At 32.7% G+C, this 27,820-nt stretch overlaps 2 protein-coding genes across 2 annotated transcripts in view; one reads left to right on the top strand and one right to left on the bottom strand.

Annotated features, from left to right (window-relative positions):
- LOC138324286 (cadherin-related family member 1-like) overlaps window positions 1-27,820 on the bottom strand; it is a 99,563-nt gene that overhangs the window by 32,789 nt on the left and 38,954 nt on the right. The window lies entirely within an intron of this gene.
- LOC138324159 (cadherin-related family member 1-like) lies at window positions 14,860-27,152 on the top strand. The gene is made up of 17 exons (XM_069269243.1): window positions 14,860-14,896; window positions 15,020-15,085; window positions 15,799-15,971; window positions 16,529-16,579; window positions 16,951-17,040; window positions 17,364-17,453; window positions 17,747-17,758; window positions 17,971-18,087; window positions 19,184-19,309; window positions 21,421-21,499; window positions 21,840-21,964; window positions 22,935-23,135; window positions 24,576-24,740; window positions 25,435-25,596; window positions 26,238-26,300; window positions 26,504-26,750; window positions 26,908-27,152. The coding sequence occupies exons 1-15, from the start codon at window positions 14,860-14,862 to the stop codon at window positions 26,286-26,288; spliced, it is 1,545 nt and encodes a 514-aa protein (XP_069125344.1). The 3' UTR covers window positions 26,289-26,300; window positions 26,504-26,750; window positions 26,908-27,152.

Here is a 27,820-nt window from a genome sequence, read left to right as displayed (position 1 = left end):
TTGTTGTAAAATTCATACAAACAAAAATAATTTTCTTGGCTTTGAATGAAACACACTATATATGTTCTGACAGACGGTCATTATCAGAACTACAATTCTGTCCCATTGACTGTAATGTTGCAAAACATCAAGTGATGACAATTAGCGAGTGTCGAGTAACTTTGCATTTAGATATATATAGAAATATCTACATTTATAATATATAAACTGATAATTTATTTACCCATCATCACGCCTGAGTTATCATTACTACAATGTATATTTCAATGATTTCACATCTGTGACACGGCCATATAAGTACATTTTGTATATGGAATGACATTCATTTATTTGCTACAACAGAAACATATTAAACAGTTTACTTGTTGACTTTGTGCAGTGTGTTCACAAAAATGACACAAAGTTTAACGCTTCTGGTGACATAGCCCATTAGTTGTTCCATTTAGTTGATGCCTCTATCAAATGTTTTTACAACTGTTTCTGATCTTGTTACCAATATATGTACAAACAGTTGTAAGTAATGTGACATTAACAACAAGTTGCCAATAATGTGTGATTACATGTACGTTAATTTCATATTCTTAACATAATTAAATGGGAAAAAAAACCTTTAAAACATAACAAAAAGAAGTATTTATTTTAGTACATAAAACATAAAAAACCGATCATTGATTTACAAGGTCAAGGAGAGTAACTTGTACATGACAATTTCAAAATTGACTAGGGTACACGAAATTCGGCAGTCCAGAAAATTTGTAATCTGGGCGGTTTAGGCTGGGAACGAAGGTTTCCAGATTATCGAGGGTCCAATGTACAATGTCAATGTATACAAATAACACACTGATTTTGAGAATGGTTGTTTTAATATGCTGTTAAGAATTCTCAGTGTCCATTTTATGCATTATATAGAGACAGTATCATACTGAATCTAACTTTGATATGACTTTTTCTTCAATATTGCAGCAAAGTATCAAGAACTGCTCTTTACTTAATAATATGCCTGAATACATTGTGAGTGTATCACAGAAGAGAACTAGAAAAAAATAATGTATTGTGATGTTATTTCATGTTTGTATTAAAGTATTTTTGAATAAACATAATTCAAAACAATTCAGTTTTGATTTTGATGCAGTAACCAATTCTTTAAATGAACATTTGACCCTTAGTTTTTGTCATTTATTTCTTCTCTTGAAAAATTATCTAATTAATTGCCTTTTGCCACATAGTTCATCGGAAAAAAATACTTGTATATTATATGCATTGCACATAGTTTCCTTATAAATGAGGTCTGTAAACAACATTTGCAGCAGAAGCCATGAACTTTGTAAAAATGCCATCAAGGGATATCCATGTGTCAGATCATACTTTCTTCTTAATGGAGAGTCTTAATGTTTCCCTTGTTGTCATTTTACTGCAGATTGTTATTAGCTGTCTCCATGGCTTTGTCCTCAAGATCAATTATCAAATAATCATAACTACAATTTTTTTTCTTTATTTTGTGTTATTCAGACAATTATATTCAAACATTAGAGAAAAGGTCCACATGACACTGACTGTAAATATTTGTTGAAACTGTTGAATTCAAGATAGGTTCAAAGTTCAAATCTAAAAGAAATTTTCTAGCATTTTCTTAAAATCTTCTCATAATTTTTAGATTCATCTTTTGATATGAGGAGGAATAGTTGTGTCTGCAATCTCAACAATTTATCCAAAATTAATTAAATGAATACTTGGAAGATAAATAACCCAACTTGATAATGACAAGGGACTTGCAAGAAAATACACACCCTAAAATGTTACTAATGACATATTTTGCCTTCTTTGAACTAAAATTTTGTAGTACATCAATGCTTTTTCAGTTCAGTACTTACAGTACTTTGATTTATATTTGAGTTGAATGCATCAAATCGGATCTGTTCCCGACATCGACTGTGCATTGTATAACGTTAGCCTACCTGTACCTGCAGTTATCGTGATTTTTCATGCAATTTAGTAGAATTTTACGATGCATACGCAGTAGAAAGATATAATCTAAAAAAGATTGTGTTGTACAATTTCTCATTGCATATACAATGTAACTTTTGATATTATATGGTATAAAATAAAAACTGTCGTTTTCCTCGTATCAACGTAGGCCTAACGCAAGCCTGTGCTTCGTCTCGGCGAAATCTAACTCAGTCGTCTCAGGGGGTGTCTTCACCGACGTTCGAGCATATCAGAAAAAAAATCAATAAAATAACAAACAAAGATTATCGTATACCAGGTATATTAAAAAGCAACAAAAAACTTTGTGATTTGTGATCAATGTGTTATTATCATTTTTTCCACTTTTCTTCATGCTGAAAAAACAGCTACATGCACATTACATTTACAAATTTTTATTTTTACTATTAGGAAATACTCAATCATACATCATAAAAAAATAACAATGTTATCTGCTTCTTATAAAAAAATTACTGTATATAAAAAAGCAGAAATCTGGCTTAGTGTTAACGTGCAGATCTTCTGATCTTTTGATTCTCACAACCGGCGGCAATTTTTTTTTTTCGTTTTTTTTTTAATATATCATGCAAACATGCCTATTCAAACTATTCACAATGTCTGGTGAGGGCTACATGTATATGTAGCTCTATTACTACAGAATAAATAATTATATCTGAGGATTTACATCGGATATATACACGGTCAGTATCTTACAGTAGCTAGGCCAAGGACGTGTCCTTAAATAGGCCTGTTAGTTTTATATTGGTGTTGACACGGAAAGACGAGATGACTCCTGTCTCCTGGACATTAAAACAAATCATTTATTTCATCTAGGCAAATAATGCAAGGAGACGTCCTAAGCCTATCGCTACCCACAATACACTCGATCGTGGTCTTACATTTGTATACATATGTATTATGTAACTTTTCATAAATGATTTGATCCAGATATATCTGTCTTCGATAGTTATATTTAGAATTATGAATATGTGGAAGGAACGTGTGTACAAGATAAAAACAACCCATCTCAACTGCTATTCCGGGACGGTGACATGTAATATTGGTCACCTCAGCCCAAGCACAGGGGCACGCAAATTATTCATGTAAAATAATTCCTATGTACGTCATGTCCACATGACTGAAAATTGCGAAAAATGAATTATATATTATGTAAATATCGGTTAGCTTGTAATAATAATGATAATACTGTTAGAGTTATCTTCATATTTCCAACTGTTCTGAGATCAGAATTACTTTTTAGTGTTCCAGCGAAATCAGTATCTTGAAATTTACATACTTTTGAAGAAAATCAACTTTTTATCTCCCTGTTCCCTCGATGCAAATATTCCCTGTTGCCATACTTAGAAGATCTTTGTCATTACAATGTTTATTTCCGTTGAAAACAAATATTCTGACGCCCCTCGACTCTGCGAATTTAAACTCAACAAAAGAAGCGGAATAATATCAATAAACAATGCATTTTCAGCAATTGATTCCCAATTCTAAATTTGATGGTTTGATCCCGAACACTTCAGTTACGTCACTTTTTAGTCCTATTAGTCTTGCACGCTTCATTTTAAAGGAATAAGTGGTATAATGGTGGCGATTTGCATTCATATACAATAGAACATAGTTTAGAATCATTGTGTAAGTTTATCTTGAAATATTGTATCATTAAAAGGTCACTTAGACAAAAATTTCAAGAAATGACGGTAAAACAACACTCATCTACTTGTTAAAAATTACTTTTTAAAGAAGGAAGAATCAACAGCCTTGGGGTATGTTGCAGATTTTCTGGTCAAGCGGCTAGGGTTCAATACGCACCGGTAAAAAAAATCATGACCAGAGGACAGAATTAGTGTCAGAGTGACGAGATAGTCCAGGAAATGCACATAGAAACGGGTTTTTCCTTTATAAAGCTCTTAGTGCCTCTACAAACTCTTGATTGTCAGTTACCCCAGTTATTTCAATTACACTTATAAAAATACAAGTTATTTAACTTTTTTTAAATAGTGTTCATATAGGGATTGGATTTCGTTTTTATGTTAACCATGCTTGTATGGAGCAATTCCTCTAAGAATATATTCTATGGGGCGCGTTAGCGCCCCATAGAATATATTCTTAGAGGAATTGCTCCATACAAGCATGGTTAACATAAAAAACGAAATCCAATCCCTATGTGTAAACACTAAAACAGATATACGATTAAAATGTATCTTGACATAGATAATAATTTCTAATAAATGTACACAACTTTTGCTAAATTCCATATATGATTTCATATGTTTTATATTTATGATATAAAATATCAAAGAAACACAATTTAACAAAGCATGACAATTTATTGACTCGTGCCATATCCGGGCCTCGAACTCACGATCTACAGCACCCAATCGCCTAGCCAAACATACCTGCGCCTTTACCACTGCGCCACATCGAGATTGCCATAACTGACAATACAATGAATCAAAATTTGATATATCAATCAAGATGTATATCAAATTATTATAATATAATATTACATGTGTCGAAAAATATAACGCGCCCCATAGAATATATTCTTAGTAGGAATTGCTCCATACAAGCATGGTTAACATAAAAAACGAAATCAATCCCTATATTTACACTCACACGACTTTTTATTTATATTTTATGCAATAAAATCGTCATTTGAAAGTGACGTAATTATTCAATAAAAGTCGGTCAAAAGTGGGAGGAGCTTACTCAATTGAACAGCGAATGATGACGCTTCACGTAAGGTAGAATTATTCATCCGCGACGACAAAAAAATTCAATATTTTAGTGTAAAATAAACATGACAAAAAAAGTAAATTTCAGAGATAATTTTATTTAATCAGATCAGAACTTTAAATATATATTCAATTTTGCTAAAAGTTAATATATAGCGTAATAACATAAAGAATTTGTACACGGCCACATGTGTGAACTCGGTGACCGTTATTGTGCAGCGAGGCGAAGCTGACGCACGCTTACACACTTTAGTTTGCCGAAGTTGTGGAACACCGATTTTCAAGTAGCTCAATGTGTTTGAATTGTCGTCTGACTTGACGGTATTACATGCTTGGGAGCCATGTGATTATATAATCTACGCTTAGATCCATATTGCCATCGATAGATAAAACAAATTCACTTGTGTTCGATGGATACAATGTATTTGTGGTGACGCGGAACTGTCAACACGTGGATTATTAGCGGTGCATGTTTTATAATACACATGATTAGATACTCAAAGAACAAAGACAAGAGGATATGTTTATAACTGACCTCTATCACAGGGTCTCACACCCGTCTACCCCCAAGACTCGATCGAAGGACGAACATAGGCACAGAGGTAATGTTTACATTTGACACCCATCATTTTTAACAAAATGAAAGCACGTCGCCCCGGTCGGGATATTTTTCACGTTTCTTTATACAATTGTTAATTTAAAAATTGGTTGAATCATATATTAATATAAAACATGTATATATTGTTTACATTTTTCCCAAAATTCTATGAAAAACAACAATATACACGTAATGTTGCGTCAAAATGTAAACAAAGCCATGTGTTTCTTTTAAAAAAAAAGTAGTCCTTTTACGTTGCACAGAACATTTCCTTACGCAAGTTCAAAGTTCAATGTTACCATGCAGTTATGGTAAACAAAATCGGCTAGTATTAAAGTATAGTGACCAAGCCTAGCAAGTGTAAAAATAGTGTTCATATGTACATGTATATGTCTATGAACATTACATCAGTGCTGTTGCTATTAATGAATGACATTGTGATTCTATTTTGTTCCTTGATGCGTGGGATTGCCCTGAAAAATAAATTGTTCATGCACACTGTTGGTATTACTTTCATTCCCCATATAAAAATTGTTAGTAATTGTCAGGATATTATTACGGTATACGGAAAATTCATTTATTTATTTATTTCAAAATGAATATAAGTAAAACTACAAATAATTAAACTTGTTTTTGTAAGGTTATACTGGAACATGTGTGTATCACAGGAACTGTAAAACTGAAGTTGACTACGTAGTGCACTAGAGTTAACACTGTAGTGCACTAGAGGTAACATCGTAGAGCACTCCAGTGCGCTACAATGTTTAGCTAGTGAACTACTTTGTTTACTGCTGGTGCAATACAAAGTGCAATAGATACCAAGTTTAGTCATGCTCCCAACTGTCGGAAGGTGTGTCATTGTTCCTTCATCTCACACCGCTATCAATTCATAGGTTATTTACTGACGGAGTCACGTCCGAGATCTATACATTCCTGATGTGGATAAGGGAAAAAGCAATTTGTAGCTTGTCAACGTTTTAATAAATGTTTCGATATAATTTGTGAGCATGACAACGACATGGAAGCCGATATCCAAGATTTAATTTTGGTATGAACACATACATTTCAGTTGATTTATATATTCAGAAAAACACTTTGCTATTTCTGGATGACTTTAAGATTGTATTAGTATTTCACATAATGTTACCATGATATACTATAACAAACATTAATTATTGACTCGCATATTGTGGTCGACCCATCAGAGTGTTATAGAGCTCACGTTTTAAATGACCACCTGCTATTATGTAACGTTATTTGTTAGTGTTCATACCTATTCTCAGTAGTCTGGTACTGTTATCTTAAAGGGACAATTCATTCTACGAGAACATTAAAATTTGTATATATATCGGGAAACCCCCAGTTCTAATGCAAATTAGATCAGTCGGTTTTACTGTGATATGTCAGAAAATCCCATGGTGGTGAAATGCGTGTGAAATATTCAAACTCACTCGCTGTCCGCCATTACACATTGTGGTCGAATATCTTGTATGCCGAACCCAGTCCCTTGCTCGTAGAGTAATGCTACTTTTGTCTAGAACAGCTCAAATCGCTCTGACAGAAGTGTGTTTACCTTATTGGGTGAATTGTCTTGCCTAAAAAATCATTATATCACCTCCACAGTGGTTATGTAGTTCATTTGTTTAACGTGCGTGACTTTGGCTCGGATATTGGTACAGCGTACATATTGTACCTGCTTAATCGTATTGATCAACGATTTGTAATTACAACGGTATAAATTAAAATACTAAACAATGACGTGGAATTTGTCAATATCTTATGTTATATGTTTCATAAGAAATGTAGAACAATACATTTATGCCATATTTTGCTTCTTGGTTATGTAAAAGAATTAGCGTGAGTGAATTGTCCCTTTAACCAGGAAGAGATAGACTTAGCCCGCATGTTCGTCGGTGTAGACATGATAAACTTAACGAAAAAAATAGAAAAAAACATTTGTATGTAAAGAATAACATTTATCTTGAATGAATCATGTATCACATAATTCTAATGAAAAATATCCAGCCTATTACAATTTTGGTGATAGAAATACAAATATTGTACTTACAAAGTTAAGACATCGATGTAGCCAGTTAAAATACGATTTATTTCGTGTAAACCTAATCAACAGTCCTAATTGTATATGTGGTCATAAGTGTTAGAGTGCCTATCATTTTTTCTTCGAATGTAATAAGTATATGAGTGGCAGAATTATTTTATGAAACTTGAATGTTGATGTAAATTTGAAAGTTTTACTACGTGGCAGCGAGCTATATGCTGATCATATAAACCAAAGTATGTTCAGACACTTGCATTAATTTATAAAGTCCAGCAAAAGATTTTGACTTTGTAAAAATGTAAAGGTGGGGTTGCAAAATCCGCCCACGCACCGATTTTTTTTCAAATTTTGCAGTGTTAAAGGTCTAGGTACATAATTACTTTTTATGTGTTTTTTATTGATTTAAAAAAAAAAATTAAAAAAGCATAAGGGGCCTGAAATGATGTTTTCTAAAATTACTTTGGGCATGTGGCAAGGGGACCCTTTGTGTCCATCTTTTGATCATATATTTTATTTTTTAATTATTTTTGATAATAAAAGATACTTCAATCTTTATTTTATATCCATTTATAATGATATTTACGAATTATTTTTTTACGACAAATTGATTTTGATTTTTTGTCAGGATAAAAATTGAGGATATTGGGTTTGCACAAAATATTTGGCATGTTATTGATTTTGTCCACACTTTTATACCATTTTAAAAACATGCTATAAGTATAAACTTATAACAGATACTTTTTCAAAAAAATTGAAATCCGGGAAAATAGCATTTCATAGACTGAAATGTAGCGAGAGGAATTTCCTAAAAAAATCAATATTTGTCCTAGTTGACCTAGTTGTGGGTGAAACACATAGTTTCTCTTTTCATATCAGAAATCAAATAATTATTGGAAAGAAGTATATTTTCGTCAAACCCAAAAGATACAAATTAAGATTATCCATCTCTCTTATGTAGATAAAAACTATTTTAAATTGAATTAAAAATGATTAAAGAGGGAAACAGAGTTACATTTGATTTTCAAATAAAATATGTATAATATAAAAAATAATACCAGCACCACAAAGGCTACAATCTTAATCTTGAGCAATCAGACGGCTTTTATTTCGAAGCAATGGCAACAATGTATTTAAAACTGTTACTATCTCATTCGGCATACCCCATAACCCATATGTACCAATTTTCACTAATATCTAATAATATCTAAATTTCAACCAATCAGAGACATCCATTTTGTTTCCATGGCAAGCAATCTTTTAAAAAGCGATTCCATGTTACTCAGCATATTTTATAAGCCCTATATACCAATTTTCACTTCAATCTGACAATATCTAAATTTAAGCCAATCAGAGGCCTCCATTTTGTTTCCATGACAACCAATCTTTTTGAAAGTGACACCATGTTATTCAGCATACCTCGTAATCTATATTATACCAATTTTCACATAATTCTGACACCATTTAAATTTCAGCCAATCAGAGGCCTCCGATTTGTTACCATGGCAACCAATATTTTAAAAGCTGTTACCATGATATTTAGCACCTAAAATTATTACTGTACACTGATTTTCACTTATATCGGACTCTGGAATCATAAAATGGAAATATACTAATATATACTAACAAAGAAGTGGTCCATTGCTATATGCACTCTCTATTTTTAAGTCACTCAAAAACTGTTTTCCCGGATTTTAATTTTGAACCTATTTTAAACACATAGACAGAAAATGTCATGGGAGTATTTTTAATTGGGGCTAAAATTGTGGACAAAACCAGTAACAGAGTGATATGAGATGACAAAGAACAATGTTTCGTTTTTTCCAAAAAGTGTTACTTTTTCGTAAAAACAAAAATTTCCGTTAAAAATCTAAAAGAAATGACTTCAATATAAAGTATACGATCTACTCAAATGATTTATGAATAAAAGATGTAGAATATCCAACAAAGGCTAAGCTTTTTTGGCTTGTTTGTGCAGGTAGTTTTAATGAAAATGACTACAAAGAATTCAGGTCCTTTGGGCCTTTTTAAAATCACAAAAAGAAGTGTCATTTTAAAGGGACAACTAGTAGTACTTTCAATATGCAAAGTTTCAAGAAAATTGGGCTGTGGGCAGTTTCTATGTGATTTTTAACATTAGCTTGAACACCACCTTTTGTATTTAATGTTGTAAATATTATTCAAGTCTATTGTCTCTTGTCTCGTCATTGTATGTTAGGAGAAGGTTTTTATCAGTTATAATAATTTTTGCCTTATCCCTTTGTCTTTTGTTTTGAAAATAAAATATGTTCAAACTAAAACTAAACTAATGATTCATATATCAAATGAACGAAGTTATTTTTTATTTGATTAGACATTATAGGATAAACAATACTATAGACGGGCATTCATATAGGGATTGGATTGCGCTTTTATGTTAACCATGCTTGCATGGAGCAATTCCTCTAAGAATATATTCTATGGGGCGCGTTAGTTTGCCGAAGTTGTCAAAACACCGATGTTCAAGTAGCTCAACGTGTTTGAGATTGTCGTCTGACTTGACGATATTGCATCCTTGGGAGCCATGTGATTATATAATCTACGCTTAGATCCATCGCCATCTACAAACGGAACATTTTCACTTGTGTTCGATGTGTACAATGTATTTGTGGTGACGCGTAACTCTAATACGTGGATTACTAGCGGTGCATGTTTTATAATTCACATGATTAAATTCTCAAAGAACAAAGACAAGAGGATATGTTTATAATTGACCTCTGTCAGAGGGTCTCACGCCCGTCCACCCCGAAGACGCGATCGTAGGATGAACACAGACACAGAAGCAATGTTTACATTTGACAGCACTGCACGTCGCCCCGGTCAGGATATTTTTCCCGTTTCATTATACAATTATTAATTTAAAAAATGTTGGTATCATATATAAATATAAAACATATATGTATTGTTTACATTTTCCCAAAATTCTATGAAAAACAACAATATACACGTAATGTTGTGTCAAAATGTAAACAAAGTTTTTCTTTTAAAAAAAGTAGCCCCTTTGCGTTGCATAGAACATTTTCATACGCAAGTTCAAAGTTCAATGTTACCATTCAGTCATGGTAAATAAAATCGGCTGGTACTTGCGTATAGTGAACAAGCCTAGCAAGTGTAAATATAAGCGGATATTTTTATTGTGATTATGTGAATTTGTTATGTGTAAAATCTATATTGCGATAACATACACTATGAATTACGAATAAAGTGCATTACAAACAAGTAAACAACTGATATTGAGACCAAAGTAACAAATTATAACTTTTGTTTCTTCACCTATACACAGTGTTGTGTTATGTTTAAATCAGTAACAAATAATGATCCTTGTTTCCTCACCTATACACAGTGTTGTGTAATGTTTAAATCGTTTATTAAAGGTATGCCTATTGCACACAATTATGACCAGCACGTTAATGTCTTGATACAAATCAAACATTGGTAGGATTCCAAGTACCCTGTAACACCGCAACATTAGAAGAGTTCACTGTACTTACCGCAAGTTGGTGACGATCAGGACCCGATACCTAAGACTATAAGACTCTTTCATATGTGGATATGAAGGAGAGGGATATTCTACCCGAGGAGCACAAAATGTAGTAAAACCCGAGGCTTGCCGAGTTTTTTGCAACATTTTGTGATCCCGAGGATAGAATATCCCTATCCTTCATATCCACTTATGAAAGAGTATTTTTCTTTCATACCTCGACGTTTTATTGCAATTTTACAACTATAATATCCCGCTATTTAGAAATAAATTCGAAGAAATCCACGGCTGAAAGTCAATTTTTCATATATGAAAAATTACGTGATATTTTCAATAAATTGCGTTGTTTGCATCTTTTGTAGTAAAACCAGTGAGGTTTGTGAAAAAAATGTTAAAATTTTACCGACGAAATAGAAATTTTGTTGACGCCTTGACGTCACGAGGCATTATTGCATGTGTAGCCATGCAATACAGTCTCAGGCGGCATGAGTGTATTGCCCTAGACCAGCCAGTATTACACCCGTAGGTATGAAAGAATAATAAAATCTGTGACCTGTAAGTGATTGAAATCGGGTTATCTCAGTCGAGGGCTAAGATTTTGTAACATCCTAAACTCGGCTAACGCCTCGGTTGGGATTATGTTACAAAATCTTAGCCCTCGACTGAGATACCCGATCTCAATCACTTAAAGGTAATAGATTTTTTTCTCGCGCCTCTAAGACAAAATAAAACCATCTATAAACGCATTCAGAGTAAAATTATCCCGTCTTGGGCCTCCTTGTTCAAAGCCGATTGACCATTTCATCTGCGCTTCGAATTTAGTCATTCCGCGTAAAACTATAGTTCGGTTATATCAAAGAAAAAAGCTGATAAATCGGTACATACTGTTTTAATAATTAAAAACAACAACCAAAGAATGCATGGTAAATGCTGAATTTACATATTTCTAATAATATTGATTGTCTGAAGCGTGTGACGTCATCGATTCGAGATTATGACGTCACATGCGCGGACTGTTACATGAATGGCGTAAAATTCCGCCAAAAATCGCGTAAAGGTACCAGACAGATCGGACGAGATAGAAAAATCTAGCACTGGGTATCATGTGAGATTTCCCTGTCCGAGGTGTTAGAATTTTTTTTCTTTCCTCTGTAATGCTTGTTATTGATTGGGACCAATATACAGTATGCCTTAATAGTACTATTAGTGTTTATCTCAAATTCAAGTATCACGATCCGGAAACATGACTAAACAATATTAGGTGGGAAAAAACTAAATGAAACAATCAAAAACTTATTACCTATGAAATTTATGACAGCAAATAAAAGATAACACATGACAGATTAACTAAAACTACTACAATCACGTAAGGATTTTGTCAATACTTAAACAAACGCAACCAAAACAAGGTGAAGTGTGATTTCTGTAATATTATAATGATGAAAACCAATTCAGCTCCCTTCGCCAGTGTTATGTAACAATGATAAAATTTTCTTTGAGCCAAAATCGCCTATTGAAATCTTCTTTTAATAGGAGTTTGATTGAAGTGGAATAAATTAGAAAAATATATCTCAAAGATACACGTTACTCCAAGGAAAATTAAACTTAAAATATAATTCATAAATATCTAAATGTCTAAATCGGCATAATTAGTATCAACATTCTCATTTCATAGTTGTAATAAATAAAACAACGGTTAATGTTTTGAATGGTTCTATATAAAATCTTTTAACATTTAAATATTACTATTTCATAACCCAATATACAATTACAAACAAAACGATTAACTGGAATTTGAGTGTAAATGGTTCTGGACAGTAGGATTTGAAATTAGAGGCAAGGATTTGAAAATAAAGCTGTTAATTACAGTTCATGGTATTTTGATAGGAATCATTGTGATATATATAGCTTCAGGCACTAACATTGAAGCTATGAAGTTTTATTGAGTCATTGTGATTCGTATTTTATAAGTTAGGGTTTTATTTCCAAAGTTTCGCATTTATGGCGATACATATACCAGACTCATTTTTTCAGATCACACAGCTGTACATGAACAACAATGACGGCGACATCCAGATTGGTACATAATGTGATTTTCCTGTTTGTTTTATTTTGTATTGGTGAGTGATGTTTTAATTTATTTTATCAACATGCATTTGTGATTATATTTGTTTTTGTTAGTTAAACGAACCTCATTCTTATGTACCTACAGCACGTTTTATAGTACGTAGATCGCATTTCCACCTAATCCTACCAAGTTAACATATACATAAATAAATTTTAAAAAAGAAAATAAACCCTTTCAGAAAATAAATAATTTAATTTTGGTACATGGTTTACAATCCAATAGCGTTTTCTTTCATGTCGATAACGTGATATCATGGATATCGATAATGGACATTGGTGCAAATCCTAGTTCATAGACCCTATTAATCAGAAACTACAAATATGCAACAGGCGTGTTTTGTACTCCTATCTTTGACTTGTTTAATAGTTTTGCACAAAACTTTGAAGAGTTAAGTTTTGTATTACGTAATTTCACACGTAAAATAAAACATATTGTTTATACATACTGATATGTATTCGTCGTTTTAATAAAACGGCCATTTTCAATCTAATTTACGTATTTGTCATTTATATCAATCAAGTCACACGAGCTTGCCATGGAAGAGACATATCAAGTTTCAACTGAAATCATTTATAAACTTTCCGTTACAATCCGCAACAGTCAAGTAAAAACTCTCTAAAAACGGCCGTGCGAACAGACCACGTGCCAAAACGTATAATGTAGTCTACAACTCCTATATATAGGGTACCATAGAGAGACAACTTGTATTACACCTGTCGCCACCAATGTCGCGGAGAAATTGGGATCTAATCCACTTCTTCCACCTGGATTATATAAAAATTGTTTAAAAATGAATATGATCATATCATGTTAAAAAAAATCTAGGTCCAAATACAACGTAGTATTTAAATGAATTTTGAAGTTTTTTTACAGACACAACTTTGTCACAACAGTTACCACCTAGGTTCCGATTGAATCTTGATGGATTTTACCTAAATATCACAAAAGTCTAAGCTTTATATTTTTCGAGTATAAAAGAGAAAATCAAACATTGAAAACTTTTATGCCTGATTTTTGCCAATTTGCTTTGTTTTATCGTAACAAGGCGCCGTTCGGAGTGTTGTCATCTAAATGATCTGCGCTAAAACACGAAAAAGCGCCTTTTTAGACTTTCTAATCATGAAGAGATAAACACGGTATAAAGCTAGTATATTAATAATCCGAAATAAAAGGCCAAAATCAATTCAAAGTAAATCAAAAATCATTTCTATGGATTGTTACGGTTGTTATGATTGGAATTTCTAAATCTCGCCTTTTCGTCTTTTCGCCTTGTAAAAGTATTTGACATCCCACTTTCGTAAGATTTTCGCCTGATACAATTACACGACATCGCGCCGAATGATGCCTTTCTGTCTTCTAAACTCTCTAGTTAATTTTAGCCCACTGATTCAATCAGTTACGAAAGCATATTCCGACAAAGTAACAGCCTGCAAATATAACTGATTAAGTATCAAATACAACAATTATCAAAATAGAAGTCAAATTATCCATGTAAAGAAAAACCACATTGAAGTAAATCTTGCCTCTGGCTTGATTAGCTTCCTAAAAGGCAAAAAACAACTCCTCCCACCTGACCCCTAAGGCTATTACTCTGAAATTTCTTGTTAATTTTTCTTGCAATATAGGTACTTTTGTATTGTGAGCAACACTTATAGTGTCTTTGGTTTTAAAGAACATAATGACAAAACACAATGCACACAGTAATTGGGCGATTTGTACTGACAATCTATATTTATTACACAAAATGTGTTCAATTTGGCAATACTTTGTTTTTCTTTGGATTGTATTTTATGACTTGTCAAAAATGTAATTTGAGGTAGCAAAATGACTATTCAGATGTCACATATGTACAATCATATAGGTAATTACCTCAAAAACGGAATAAAAGAAAATCTTTAAAATAATAGATATAATCATATTACATAAAAAATCTAGGTCCAAATCGTCATATATATATTTAAAAGAACTTTGATGTTTTTTACAGACACAACTTTGTCGCAACAGTTCCCATCGGATCTTTACGAATTTATACCTGAGAATCAAGCAAATGGTAAGTATCACAACAGTTTTGTTTTTGTCTCTGTCACATACAGCTCTTATTCTCACGTCAGTGTTTTAAAGTCTAAGCTATATAGTTTTCGAAAATAAAAAATCAAATCAAACATTGCAAAACTATGGTGCCGGATTTCTGCCAGTTCGCGTTGTTTCACAGTTCGCGTTGTTTTACCGTAACAAGGCGCCGTTCGGAGTGTTGTCATCTAAAATTATCTGCGCGAAAACACGAAAAGGCGCTAAATCTCGCCTTTTTGTCTTTTCGCCTTGTAAAATTACTTGACAACCCGCCTTTCGTAAGATTCCTTTTCGCCTGATATGATCACGCGACAACGCGCCAAATGACGCCTTTTCGTCTTCTAAACTGTTTTATCCTACTGTCTCAGTCAGTTACGAAAGCATAGTCCGACAAAATTACCAGCTGGCAAATATAACGTATTAATTATAAAATACAACAATTATCAAAATGAAAAAAAAAAAATATTTGAAGTAAATCTTGCCTTAGGCTTAGATATCATTCATATTTTGCAATTTCAATAGCTTTATTAGCACCTTTCAAAATACACACCGTGTGTACTCAACGTTTACAGTCTCAGACATAGTTCAGTACAAGAGAATTTACTGATCCAGACCACATTAAAATGACAACTATATACGAAGTGACCACTAATTTTTCGTTCGTCATATCTTTGCTTTAATTTATCCTTACAGGTTCCCTCATCACATCATTTAATGTCACTGATCCTAACAATGACGTCATCACATTGGGGATATATGATGACTTCACCCACTCCTGTGTCTACTTGACCACAACTAACAACCGTCCCGGTTTTGTGACGGGGAATGTCTACCTTATCAATCCGGATAATTTCGACTATGACAGGGTAAGGTGTCTTAACAAACTGGAATTTGATCTACATATATAATACCATAATCTACATTATACCAATTTCATATAGAGGATATTCTTTGGGTTTTTTTTATGAATAACAGTTATTTTTCATCGATTCATTGAATGAGAATGGGGTGGGAGTGATATTTTGAAAAATAGATAGAAATTCATTTATTTAGTTTTGATTCAATACAGATCTGTGTTTATTAATTCTTATAAAACTAAGTCTATGAAAGAAGATAAAACTAAATTCAATTTAATGTATATTGTTTCAATGGTCTTCTAAATAGTCAAAGTACATTACAAATAAAAAAACACAAAAATACAATTGAGTTATTTGGACACTTTCCTGTTACTTTGCTTGGTGTATATGCATTGTATTTCATGGTACATGTAGGAAATGGTTAAAAAATGTAAAAAAATGTTATCGAATAAATTTCCGTTCACTTAATTTTACATATTAACTTGTTTACTTAGGATATATTTTCAGAAATTCGCCTTCTATACATACCCCCCAAAAATTACTTTTTCTGTATTGGAACATTGCAGGGGCAGAGAGATGTTAGATTAGCTTTCACTGCAAGTGATGGCGCGAAGATGGTAAGGAATTAAAAACTCAAATGATGACATCGTTTGTTGCAGACGTGTAGTTAATGTTCTTTTGCCATACAAAATGCTCTCGTCATTAATACTCGTTATTTTTATTATGAATAAAACAGTATAACGGCGGTCATTGTCTAATCCGTATTCTCGTGTATTTCTTAACTGATAGTTATTAAAACCAAATGTGCTAGTCCCAGTTACATGTGGTTTAGACCAGATACGTGGAATAGATAATATCAAAAGGTCATGATGTTATTGAGTAGCTTATCAAAATGTTTTGTAACGTACAAGATACACATGATAATATTTGTCTTTTTATTTAAATTATTTTTGCATTATTGTATTTTAGGAATTCCCTTTCATTTTAGGTTACAGGTTTCGTGCATATCTACGTCAGTGATGTCAATGACAACGCACCTGTATTCAAAAGTCCTGCGTATATTTTAGAAATACCCGAGGTAACCTAAACTTGATATTACGGTATTTTGATTATATACGATACATATCATACATGACCTGTTCTTGTGTATTTCAAGACAATCATAGTTTACTCATTCCTGTCGCTTTTCTATACCTTTTTACAACATTTTCCCCACTCCCATGCATTTTACTCTAATACTTCGCCTACTATATATATCATGCAATAATTGATGTTTTAACGTTCTGTAAATATCAGGTTTTATATCCATTGAAAGTTTTTTTCCTGAACTTGTGAACGGATTTCGATATGATATAGTTTGTTTTCAGTCACTGTGCTGAAAATTTACTTCTACATTTGTAGAACGCGACTTTTCCATCGACACATAATGCCGGTATTACAGCAACAGATGCTGATGATGGTGTGAACAAGGCTTTTGTGTACAGTTTATACGTAAGTTTCATTTAAACATCACGTAAAATGTTATTACTATAACACGCTTATCTCATCACATAAATATACTTATGAAACCAATCGTATTGCCTGGGCTCGTATCGAAATTTGACTGTCGATTAATACAAAATCATCTAAATGGCTGTTTCGTTACTTGATGACGGTAAAATACATGTATATTTCGTAGATAAATGTTATCTTATGTAATCTAAAAGGATAGACTTTTTGTATGTTATCAATATATTTATAAGCATGAAGAAACCGTTTTAAAACAATCCCTATCACTTTTGCAGGCTACAGGTCAGGTAAGTTGTCTCTTTATCCAATTTTAAATTTGGACCATGGTTTGGTAATGATGCCATATTTCAAAGATAAAAAGAAATATTTTTTATCATCTTGGTATTTCATCTTTTTCGTCAATTTGCTTGTGTTACATCAATCAGTGCCAGACAATTGCATGACGAGTGACAACGACAGATTCATAGAGAATCGTATGTTTTGATACCTTTATTTTTAGTCTGCAGAATTATATCAAGGCGTCTTCAGCATCGATCCAGATGACGGTATCTTAACCCTTAACGAAGCCCTGGATTACGAGGCCCTGACGTTGTACCAGTATACAATAAAGGCTGTGGTAGGTAACATCTATGACATACACACCAACACATTATAACAGCTGGTACTATAATTAATATTTTAATTGTAGTAAGTACAATTATTAATTTACTGGTATATCATTACGATATTGTTAGGTAACACAAGTGGTATTTTACCATTTTAAAAGAAACGTTATAATAATTATAGAACACACAAAAGATAATTAAAACATTAAGCTGTAGTATAGAAGGTAACACAAATGACAGCATCAATATTTGAAAGACACGTTTTTGTAATCCACTTAATGTTTAAGATAAGACAATTAACGTGATTAATTGCCCTTGTCGAATAACAATTATGATGTTTAAATTACTCTCCTGACTAATGTGATACATTTAATATCTTTTTAGTAAGAATGGGAATGTAGTTTTTGTTGAATTTTCATCAAAAAATTTGGTTGTTTGATTAATGCTTAACAAACTCTGAACAGTTAGGGTACCGGTCATTTAAGGAGACCCACATGCATGCAATGTGAGGTGAGTGCATGTGCCTTGATGAAAAGTAATACAATTTTATATGGCATCTGTCAAGCGGACAGCGATATGTCAACCCGAGTGAAATATTTTGACTGGTCAAGAGGAGGCTTGCTGATTGTTAAAGAGCATTTTTACGATTATTTTACTTCCATTCGCGAACAAAAAATGATGAAATTTCATTTTTTTTAGAAAAAATATAGTATCGTCGACGATAGCGCCACTTTCAATTTCATCATCATGTGAGCTGTCTTTCGCCTACACCGGTAGGCTTATTCTTAGCAATTACGGGATAACCCTGGCAAGTATGGGAGAAAGTCCATTTGGCAGTATGATCTCTTTAATGTTGTGTGAGAGATACCGAACAGCACAACCAATTAGACACATTACGCTGACAATTAACAAACTGTTCGTCCTGATTAATTGATGTTCTTTTATCTTCTGTGATCCGGCCAAGGGAAGAAACCAACACACTTCTGATAGGGGAAAACAATCAACTCATGCCGAAAACCTTCCAAGAGAATATTATTTTGGCCGGATAACTAGTTCCCTATCTTATATACAAAGATGTCTATTCTTGTCTTTTTCTTATGCTTGCAGGATAGTGGAACCCCTGCCATGACAGGTACTGCTGAGATAACAATTATAGTTAGTGACGTTCAGGACACGCCCCCACGTTTCCAGGGACTAACTTACCTATTTACCATCACAGAAAACTCTTCATGGGTAAGCTGATAGCTACTGTATAATTGATGTTCTTTATCATTATTTCATTTACAGCCAAGACGGGCTTCATAAAGAAAAAACAACTTGTGTTTCTATTTATTATTATTCTTTTTATTTTTAATATAAATTTAGACTATGAAACATGACACATATTTAACTAAATAAAGTATTGACATGTTACTTTCCGATCAAATAATTATAAAAAGTCCGAATATTTATAATTGTTATACATAATGTATGATATTGTGCTGCCCTCTCTACTATTTAGAATAGTGTATTTTACTTTACTCTTAAACGTATTAGTATGATTTTTTTATTATGTGTAATATATTTGTTTAAATGTACTAAATCATTACATTTACACAGATTTCTAAGGGTTTTGACTTTCTACAAACGTTCTTATACCTGAAATTAGAAAGTTTTCAAAATTACAACATTTTATTTGAAATATTGGCAATGTTTATCAACGTTAAAATATCGCAAAACGCAACCCGAAACTGTATCTGTCGGCATTGGCTGTTTATAACGGAAAGAGCCGGGTGGATCTTTGACTTCGAAATCGGGATCGCTGAAAATCTCTTACGGCTAATGGGTATAGATGTATTTTATCGGTTATATTGACCTGATTCAGTGTAATAGCCGATACATTTACAGCGTATCTACATTGGCAAGTAAAACAGCATACGTTTTATGAAGCTTTAGAGTATTTGATGGAAATATGACAAGAAATGAGAGGTATTTTCACCCGTTAATCATGTATATATTATACATGTATACAGGTGTACATGTACATTATTAAGCAAGCATATACATAGTTCTACAATGTATATATATGTAAGGTATATTTTTGATTTAAATACATAAAAAATACAAATAAAATTTAGATATATAGATAGTTAGGCTGATTTTTTTAAGTAAATCAGGCTGAAAAAAGGTTATATAACTAGTGACATATAAGGAATGTCCATTAAACGGATAGACATCATAACTATGGATATATAGGGAATGTCCGTTAGACGATATATATATTATAAATAGGGGTATATAAGGAAATTCCATTAGACGGATAGAGACTATAACTAGAGATATATAGGGAATGCCCATTAGACGGATAGACATTATAACTAAGGATATATAGGACATGTCCATAAGACGGATATATATTATAACTATGGATATATAGGGCATGTCTATTAGACGGATATATATTATAACTAGTGACATATAGGGAATGTCCATTAGACGGATAAACATTATGACTAGTCATATATAGGGAATGTCCATTTGACGGATAGACATTATAACTAGGGATATATAGGGAATGTCAAATATTGATATAATGATAAAAGAAATACATGTACCTAATTAGTCCGCTAAACCTGCCCATATTATTAGTTTTATTTTCCATTTCCCCCTGATATATTTCTTTAATATATATTCTATATATAAGATAATTTTTTAAAGCCTAATAATATAGGCAGGTTTAGCGGACTAGTACCTAATATCATGATAAATGAAAATAAAAATAATGGTAGAACCAAGTATAAAATCATATAATATAATAAAAACCCTCCTTTATAGCTGCAAAAACCTGTACAATATATGACTATTTACACTTAGAAACTCTTCACAAAACTTCTGCATACGTTTCAACGTTTATTATATTTAACACAGTAGTGTAGTCAGAAACTTATAGTCGATAAATTTGTGTTTTCAGTCGATGACAGAATGTCCATTAGACAGATGAGATTTCCTGCGATCGGATGTTTTGAATGTTCCCGCATCGCGCATGCACACAGGGATTGTTTACACTCGCCGAACGATAATAATATGAAATAGTGACTTGTTCGTTTCTATTTATTTTCAGTTTTTCTCCATTTTGAACAAAATGGTTACACAAACTTTTAAATTTTGTTATTAACAATATTTAATATCTGTTGCTTTTACGACTTTTAGAGTGTGCTTGTATATAACTAGCACAACATGGAATTCTACTCATAATACATATTCGAAATACATATGCAATGCGAGAAATTATGTTGATATTTACTGTTGTATTTCACAAACACGTATGTATTACTGTGTACAGATAGTTTTTTGTCTTACCTCAGGTCGGAAGTAATATCCTTGCTCAGGATGGCGATAGAGGAATCCCTCGTGATATCACGTATAGGCTCTACAACGATTCACGTAAGATAATCAAAATATGTTTCCAAACACAAGACATATTCATAAACCGAATTCTAATTCAGACATGTAATATTGTTCATCTATATCACAACTTAATGCTTGATAGTCAGTAGAAATATTTTAACATACGTACGTTAAGCAAATGTATCTTCCTATGAATAAAGCTGACGATTGAAATAGTATCCGACATAACACGGCCTGGCCGTTTGATGTCCATTGACACAAAGTGTTTAGTTTATTTTCCAGTTTCACACTATATTTTCTGGAGCAAAAAAGAAATAATTTTACAATCAATGAGTAAATCATTGACTGTCTATGTGTTCCATTATCTTTCTTCCAGAGTGTTCCAGCTTCTTTACTTTAGATAATGTGACTGGTCAACTTTCATTGAAAGATGGACATGTATTGGATAGGGATACTGGAGTTTTAAAAGACAATCAAGGTGTATGCAGGCTTCAAATAAAGGTTAGATCGGCTTACATTATACTTTTATAAATAATTGGCCTACATTTGTTCCAAAAACGTTACTAAAACGAAATGGGAACACTAAAGTATCATAGGGCCAGTGGGCACCAGTGCTTTTTCAAATAGCCTAAAACCATTGCGAGTTTATGCACTTTGAATATAATTTCGCAGTAAGGCTTTCTGTTGTTACCTACAAAGAAACCATACACATTAACATGGTCCACGAAAAATATCTTTAAAGCTGAATAAGTATTATTATCTTAACTCTAAACTTAGAGTTATTTTCTAAAATATAGCTAAAGTACTTTCCATATTATGTGTCTTCAAATAAGTGATTTGACCAATGAATGCAAGCAAATTGTTTCAGCGATAACAAAACACTTCTCAATGACTTCGTAATGCTTAGTTGGGAATAATTCCAAACGATATCTTTTGATATGTCATAAATACGACATGCCCTGGGATATTCTTACTATGTATTTTGAAAGAAAAACTTGAATTGATCATTAATGTGCCAAAAATCACGGAAATCTCACATCCGAGGCCCATATTTTTATTTGCATATCAAGCAATGAAAGTATTGAAGAGAAATATAAATATACGTGAAAGTTATTGTTTAAGTTAATGTGTTTACTTATGTATACAAAAATGTATTTTTTTTCTGAATCTGAATCTCGAGTAAACATTTGCAAAAACACATACGTATTCTTTGATTCGTTCTGGATAATCTCACACTAAACCATTGGGATCGTGGTGTATCATTTCTGTGTTTGGATGTTACAGAGTTATCTGCGAATTGTGACGTGTGTTTGCAAGCGTATCGTCATATTTTTCGGAGAAAACGACGTTAAATGCGCCCACAAAATAATGACGTCACAATGGATACCTACCCGCAAGGGACCTAACTCTGTAATATGCCAAGACGAAATTGACAGGAATGCGTTAGCGTATTATTTACTAATAATTACAGGCCAGTGAAGTTATCCATTCCGGAGAGCCGACTGTAAACTCTACAGCCTGTACCACGGTCACAGTAGCTGTGGAGGATATCGATGATAACGTACCCACCTTTAATCTGTCTCATTACAACGCTTACGTAGACGAAGAGGTGTCAAGCATTCCTCTGACCATCAACGGAGCCGTTGGCATATATGTGTCTGATCTGGATCAGGTAAACAATTGACTGAATACAAATATTCAAAAATAGGCTATATAGGAACAGAGTTAACAATGAACAAAAGAACAAGAATATAAAACTAAGAAATAAAAAATATTGTATTAAAGAAAAATAGACGATAAAAGACAAGATGTACTATAAAAACGTTTGAGACAAAGTAGCAGATTCAGTTATCAAAAATAGAGAAAACACCATTATGTATATAGAAAGAATAATAATTCAATAATTCGGTATTATTTACTGTTACGACTATAGAAGAGTAACTAGATAGGTACTCTACACTACACTTAGTATTATCATTATAAATCTCAACGACGTGAATACGTGAATACAATGATATTTTTATTTCGTACATGTTATTTATCCGGATAATACCCTGATTCTAGGACGGATGTCGCATGTAAATCAAAGGAAAACCTATTCCTCTGACAACAGAACAGTAATAGTTCTGTTGATAGTTTGTATACCTGTCAAACACGAAAAAATAACCCTCGTGATTACACAAATATAGAATTTTTTGAGGTTGACATATTGTTATATCGACCTAAGAAATTTATTAACCGGCTGAGTATTGATGGTGATTTTAATTTTGAAATGCTACAGTTGCTTCATTATTTTTATTTTTATTTTAGAAAATAAATCTTAGAAAGACACAATTTTAAGTATTTGTTTTCCACTGATAGATTTCCAACAGGTCTAATGTCAATAAAGTATGAAATCATAATCACTTTGTGCATGGAATTCGTTGGTTATTTGTACCGGCATATATGCATATACTTTGTCAAAAATGTTGACGCATAACACAATTTCCTTCGATGAAGTCATTTACTTAGGTGCTAATAAAATCATGTTAATATTTCAGTATATAAAGTTTAATGTTTCAAAGATTACCAAAAAAAGTAATTTTTTACCAAGAATTTTCAGATCACAAAATTATACTAGGTTTTATATACAGTAGCTAGACTACGATCTAAGCAGATCTTCAGAACAAACATCAAATACTAAAATAAGGGTATATATATATTTCTGTAATAATCAGTTAATGATAATTTTATAGGTGATCATGTGACGGTTTTTTTTTGTTTGACCAATGAGATATGGCGAAAAAATCAGAAATATAAATGAAGAATATAAAGAAATATTTTCTGATAAATGTTATGATAAAAATGATTTATATGTAAAAGTATTACTTAATAGAAATTGTGTCCAAAATAGAGAAAGGGAGTGTAGAAAGGGAGTGTATATATAGTATAATACTGTAACAGAGTAGTGTGCGCCAGCCGAGTTCGAACCCGCGACCTCAGATATGCTGGTCTGTCGCTCTACCGAGCTCTACCCTGAACAAAAAGGAAATTCCCCCCCTAGCGCAAAGCTAGAAGACGACCATATAAATATGTACAATTAATATCTGCTACAATATTGTTTCTTTGACAGGGAAAAAACAGTGAATTCGACCTGACCGTTAATTATGCCAATGGAACAAAATGTACCGGTATTGAATCGACCCCCTCACACGTTATCGGGCAGGCTACCGTCCTACTGAGACTTGTACATGGATTTAAATTTGATTATGAAACAGAGGAAATGGTTGAACTGCAGGTAAGTATTGCATTTTTCAGTTCATTTTCCTTGATTGATGTACTTTGGTCAATTATCGGACATTTATGTATATTAAGTGTATTTCCGTTGCCATATCATGAACATTGTACTGACAAAAAACCTTTCCTGAAATTGGGTAATTTTATTACTCAAACCGATTCAATGGCCTTGATCATATACATGTATTATATATTGGTAACCAAGGGAAAATATGAACGTATTATCTGAACATTAAAGTTATATGTGCCATAACTGGGGACAAATATTGAAAACCACCAGGTTTGAAGCATTAAGCATTGAAAATCACTCAGATGGTAAGATAAACATGCATGATGGCTTGTAAACATTAATCAAAACACAGAATGTATGCACTGTGAAAGTTCTTGTTTTATGCCTTTTGCAAGATAAGATAAAAATAGATCTACAAGTGTCACTTTACAATTATTATAACACTGTAAAATAGGACTCGAAATTGTATACCAAAACTTGGCTTAATGGTTTGACCGTTTGTACACATTTCATTGCACTGTAAATATAATGAAATTTGGTAGTACTGCTAAAATTAATTTTGAGCTCTTATTCGTACATGTAAAATAAAAACATTGTAATTATATGGTAAAAGTATAGTAATAAAATATTTGTAAATTATGGTGGTGAATTACAAATCAAAAGCTCTCCTTGATTAACACCACAGGTTGTAGCCAAGGGCAAAGTAAACAACAGTATGACTACCACATGTACAGTGACTGTCAATATCAACAACACAAACGACAATGATCCTGTGTTTGATCAGAGTGACTACAACGCCATCATCGCCGAAAATCCGGAACATGGAACATCAGTGATTGTAGTAACGGTAATAACCGAAAATGGTGTATATTTACTGAATATAAATAGGATCTTACATGAGTGTTCATTTCATATGAAATTTTATGAAACGAGTCTAAGAAGTTTTTATTTTTGCAAGCCTTATCACATAACTCCAAATACTTACATAAAAAAGAATTTCACTTCAAAACGTATTCCGAAAACCCAGCAGATGCCGCCATTTTGCCCCGCCGTCCTCGTAATCCTGACGTCTCGTCATTTTTCCTGCAAATGAAAAATCGCTCCAGGTCATATTACACTAGTGACATATGCAAAAAAATTACACGGGCAAAAATCACCAGATATCAGGTGGATTATGTGATAAAATCAATATATAAATTTCCAACCTAACTGTAGTTTGTAATCGTAGCAGTTAGATGGAGGCATTTTATTTAATACCATTTTCGGTGTGCTTAGAATTTATTTAAAAATGGATTGGTCGTTGTTGGGTATAGTTATAATGCAAAATGAAGATACATTGAATATTTTGTTTGTATATTTTGTTGTTAATTATTTGTTTTAAGATAAAATGACTGGATAAGTGTAAGGCTATTTTCCAATAATTTACTAATATTAGCATACATTTAGTGCGATGCAATTACTATCGAGGTCATACTACTTTTGTTGCAGGCAAAAGATGACGATAAAGGAAAATACGGTAACCTAAACCTACACACTTAAAGGTTCTTCTTTGTAAGTATAGCCAAGATATTTATAATATTTGTCTGAGCATTTACTTTATCGAACGTAATATTAATGTCCTAATGTCAGTTTCCCCGTGCAGTGATCGTTATATGTCTTTTGATGTTTTCCTCACCTTACGATTATGTAGATTTCGAAGGTAAATCGAAGGTGAACAGGAAAGAAAAATGAAAACTTTTCTTTCTTTTCTACAGATTTGCTATAGATCCACAAAACGGTACGGTTTACACGAACGGGAGTCCTGGTGACCTTGACCGGGAGACACGTGACACGTACTACCTGACAGTGGTGGTGACTGATGGAGGAGGCAAGCGGGCTGTGGTGTCTCTCACAGTTACACTGTCAGACGTCAACGACAACAGACCCGAATTTATATATACTACAGTGGAAATGTCAATAAACGAAAATACTACCACGTTCACCCCAAATATTGCTATAAAGGTAACGATGGAAATACCTCTGAAATAAACTCACCATCGTTTGCTTTTCAATGTGAATAAAAAAAATATGAATTCTAAAAGTTGTATTACTCGTTGGCGTTTTAAAAGTGTATAATTGTCAAGGTAAAACATTAACTTGTGTTCATAAAACATTCTAGGCAAATGACAACGATGAGCCTGGTACAAATAACAGTATGGTCCGGTACAGATTAGACATTCCGGACCCAAATCTCCAGAGAAATTTCACAATCAACGACACTAACGGGTGAACTTATCGCAACGGAGCCTCTGGACTATGAGAACCTTACGTACCCGTCTGAGAATGGACAGATAAGACTGATTGTCATCGCTTACGACCTTGGAACAACCCCTCTAGAATCAAATATCACTGTAATAATCAACGCACATGTGAGTTAGAATTTAAACATTCAAAATGCCTTTTTATTGGTTAATAATATACATACAGGTAAACCTGCATATAGCGACCACTCGATGAAGAAAAACAATGGTCTTTGCAGACATAAAGTATGTTTCTTGTATTGAAATTGGCCATTTGAGGAGATTTGAATCACAAGAAGGTGGTTTTATCAAGTGATGTGTATGCGAAGGCAGGTAATAAAACTGGGAAGATAAATACAACTTTTCAATGACTTGGAATATTTATTACTTATTTTGAGTATCGTCCAGGAATTTATTATTCCTAATCTATACATTTAAGGACTGACAGTATGCATCAATATCCTCAACTTATCATAATCGTCATCGCCATTGTCTTTTTTATTCAAAGGATGAAAATGATAATACCCCAAAGTTTTTACACGATTATTACGATGCAAGCATACCTGAAAACTCAAAGCAAGGTAAGTAGAAATTATAAATCACAAGCCCATGTATGGCATAACCAGATTATGTAACACGGATAATAATATTTTCATGGAAAAAATGGTCATAAACTGTTATTGTAATTGTTTTTTTTATTTTAAGGTCATCCTGTCAAAACTGTGTCCGCTGAGGATGACAACGCTACGAGCCAAAACAATGTAACCCGCTACTTTATCGAAAAGGGAGGAT

The sequence above is a fragment of the Argopecten irradians genome, chromosome 5, assembly GCF_041381155.1.
Source record: "Argopecten irradians isolate NY chromosome 5, Ai_NY, whole genome shotgun sequence".
In the NCBI taxonomy this organism is placed as follows: domain Eukaryota; kingdom Metazoa; phylum Mollusca; class Bivalvia; order Pectinida; family Pectinidae; genus Argopecten; species Argopecten irradians.
This window is presented reverse-complemented; position numbering and strand designations above follow the sequence as displayed.

Coding starts and splice junctions, on each gene's coding strand:
- LOC138324159 (XM_069269243.1), top strand. CDS start 14,860: ATGACTATTCAGATGTCACATATGTACAATCATATAG. Junction 18,088..19,183: donor AGTATACAATAAAGGCTGTG/GTAGGTAACATC, acceptor TTATGCTTGCAG/GATAGTGGAACCCCTGCCAT. Junction 21,965..22,934: donor TATGCAGGCTTCAAATAAAG/GTTAGATCGGCT, acceptor TAATAATTACAG/GCCAGTGAAGTTATCCATTC.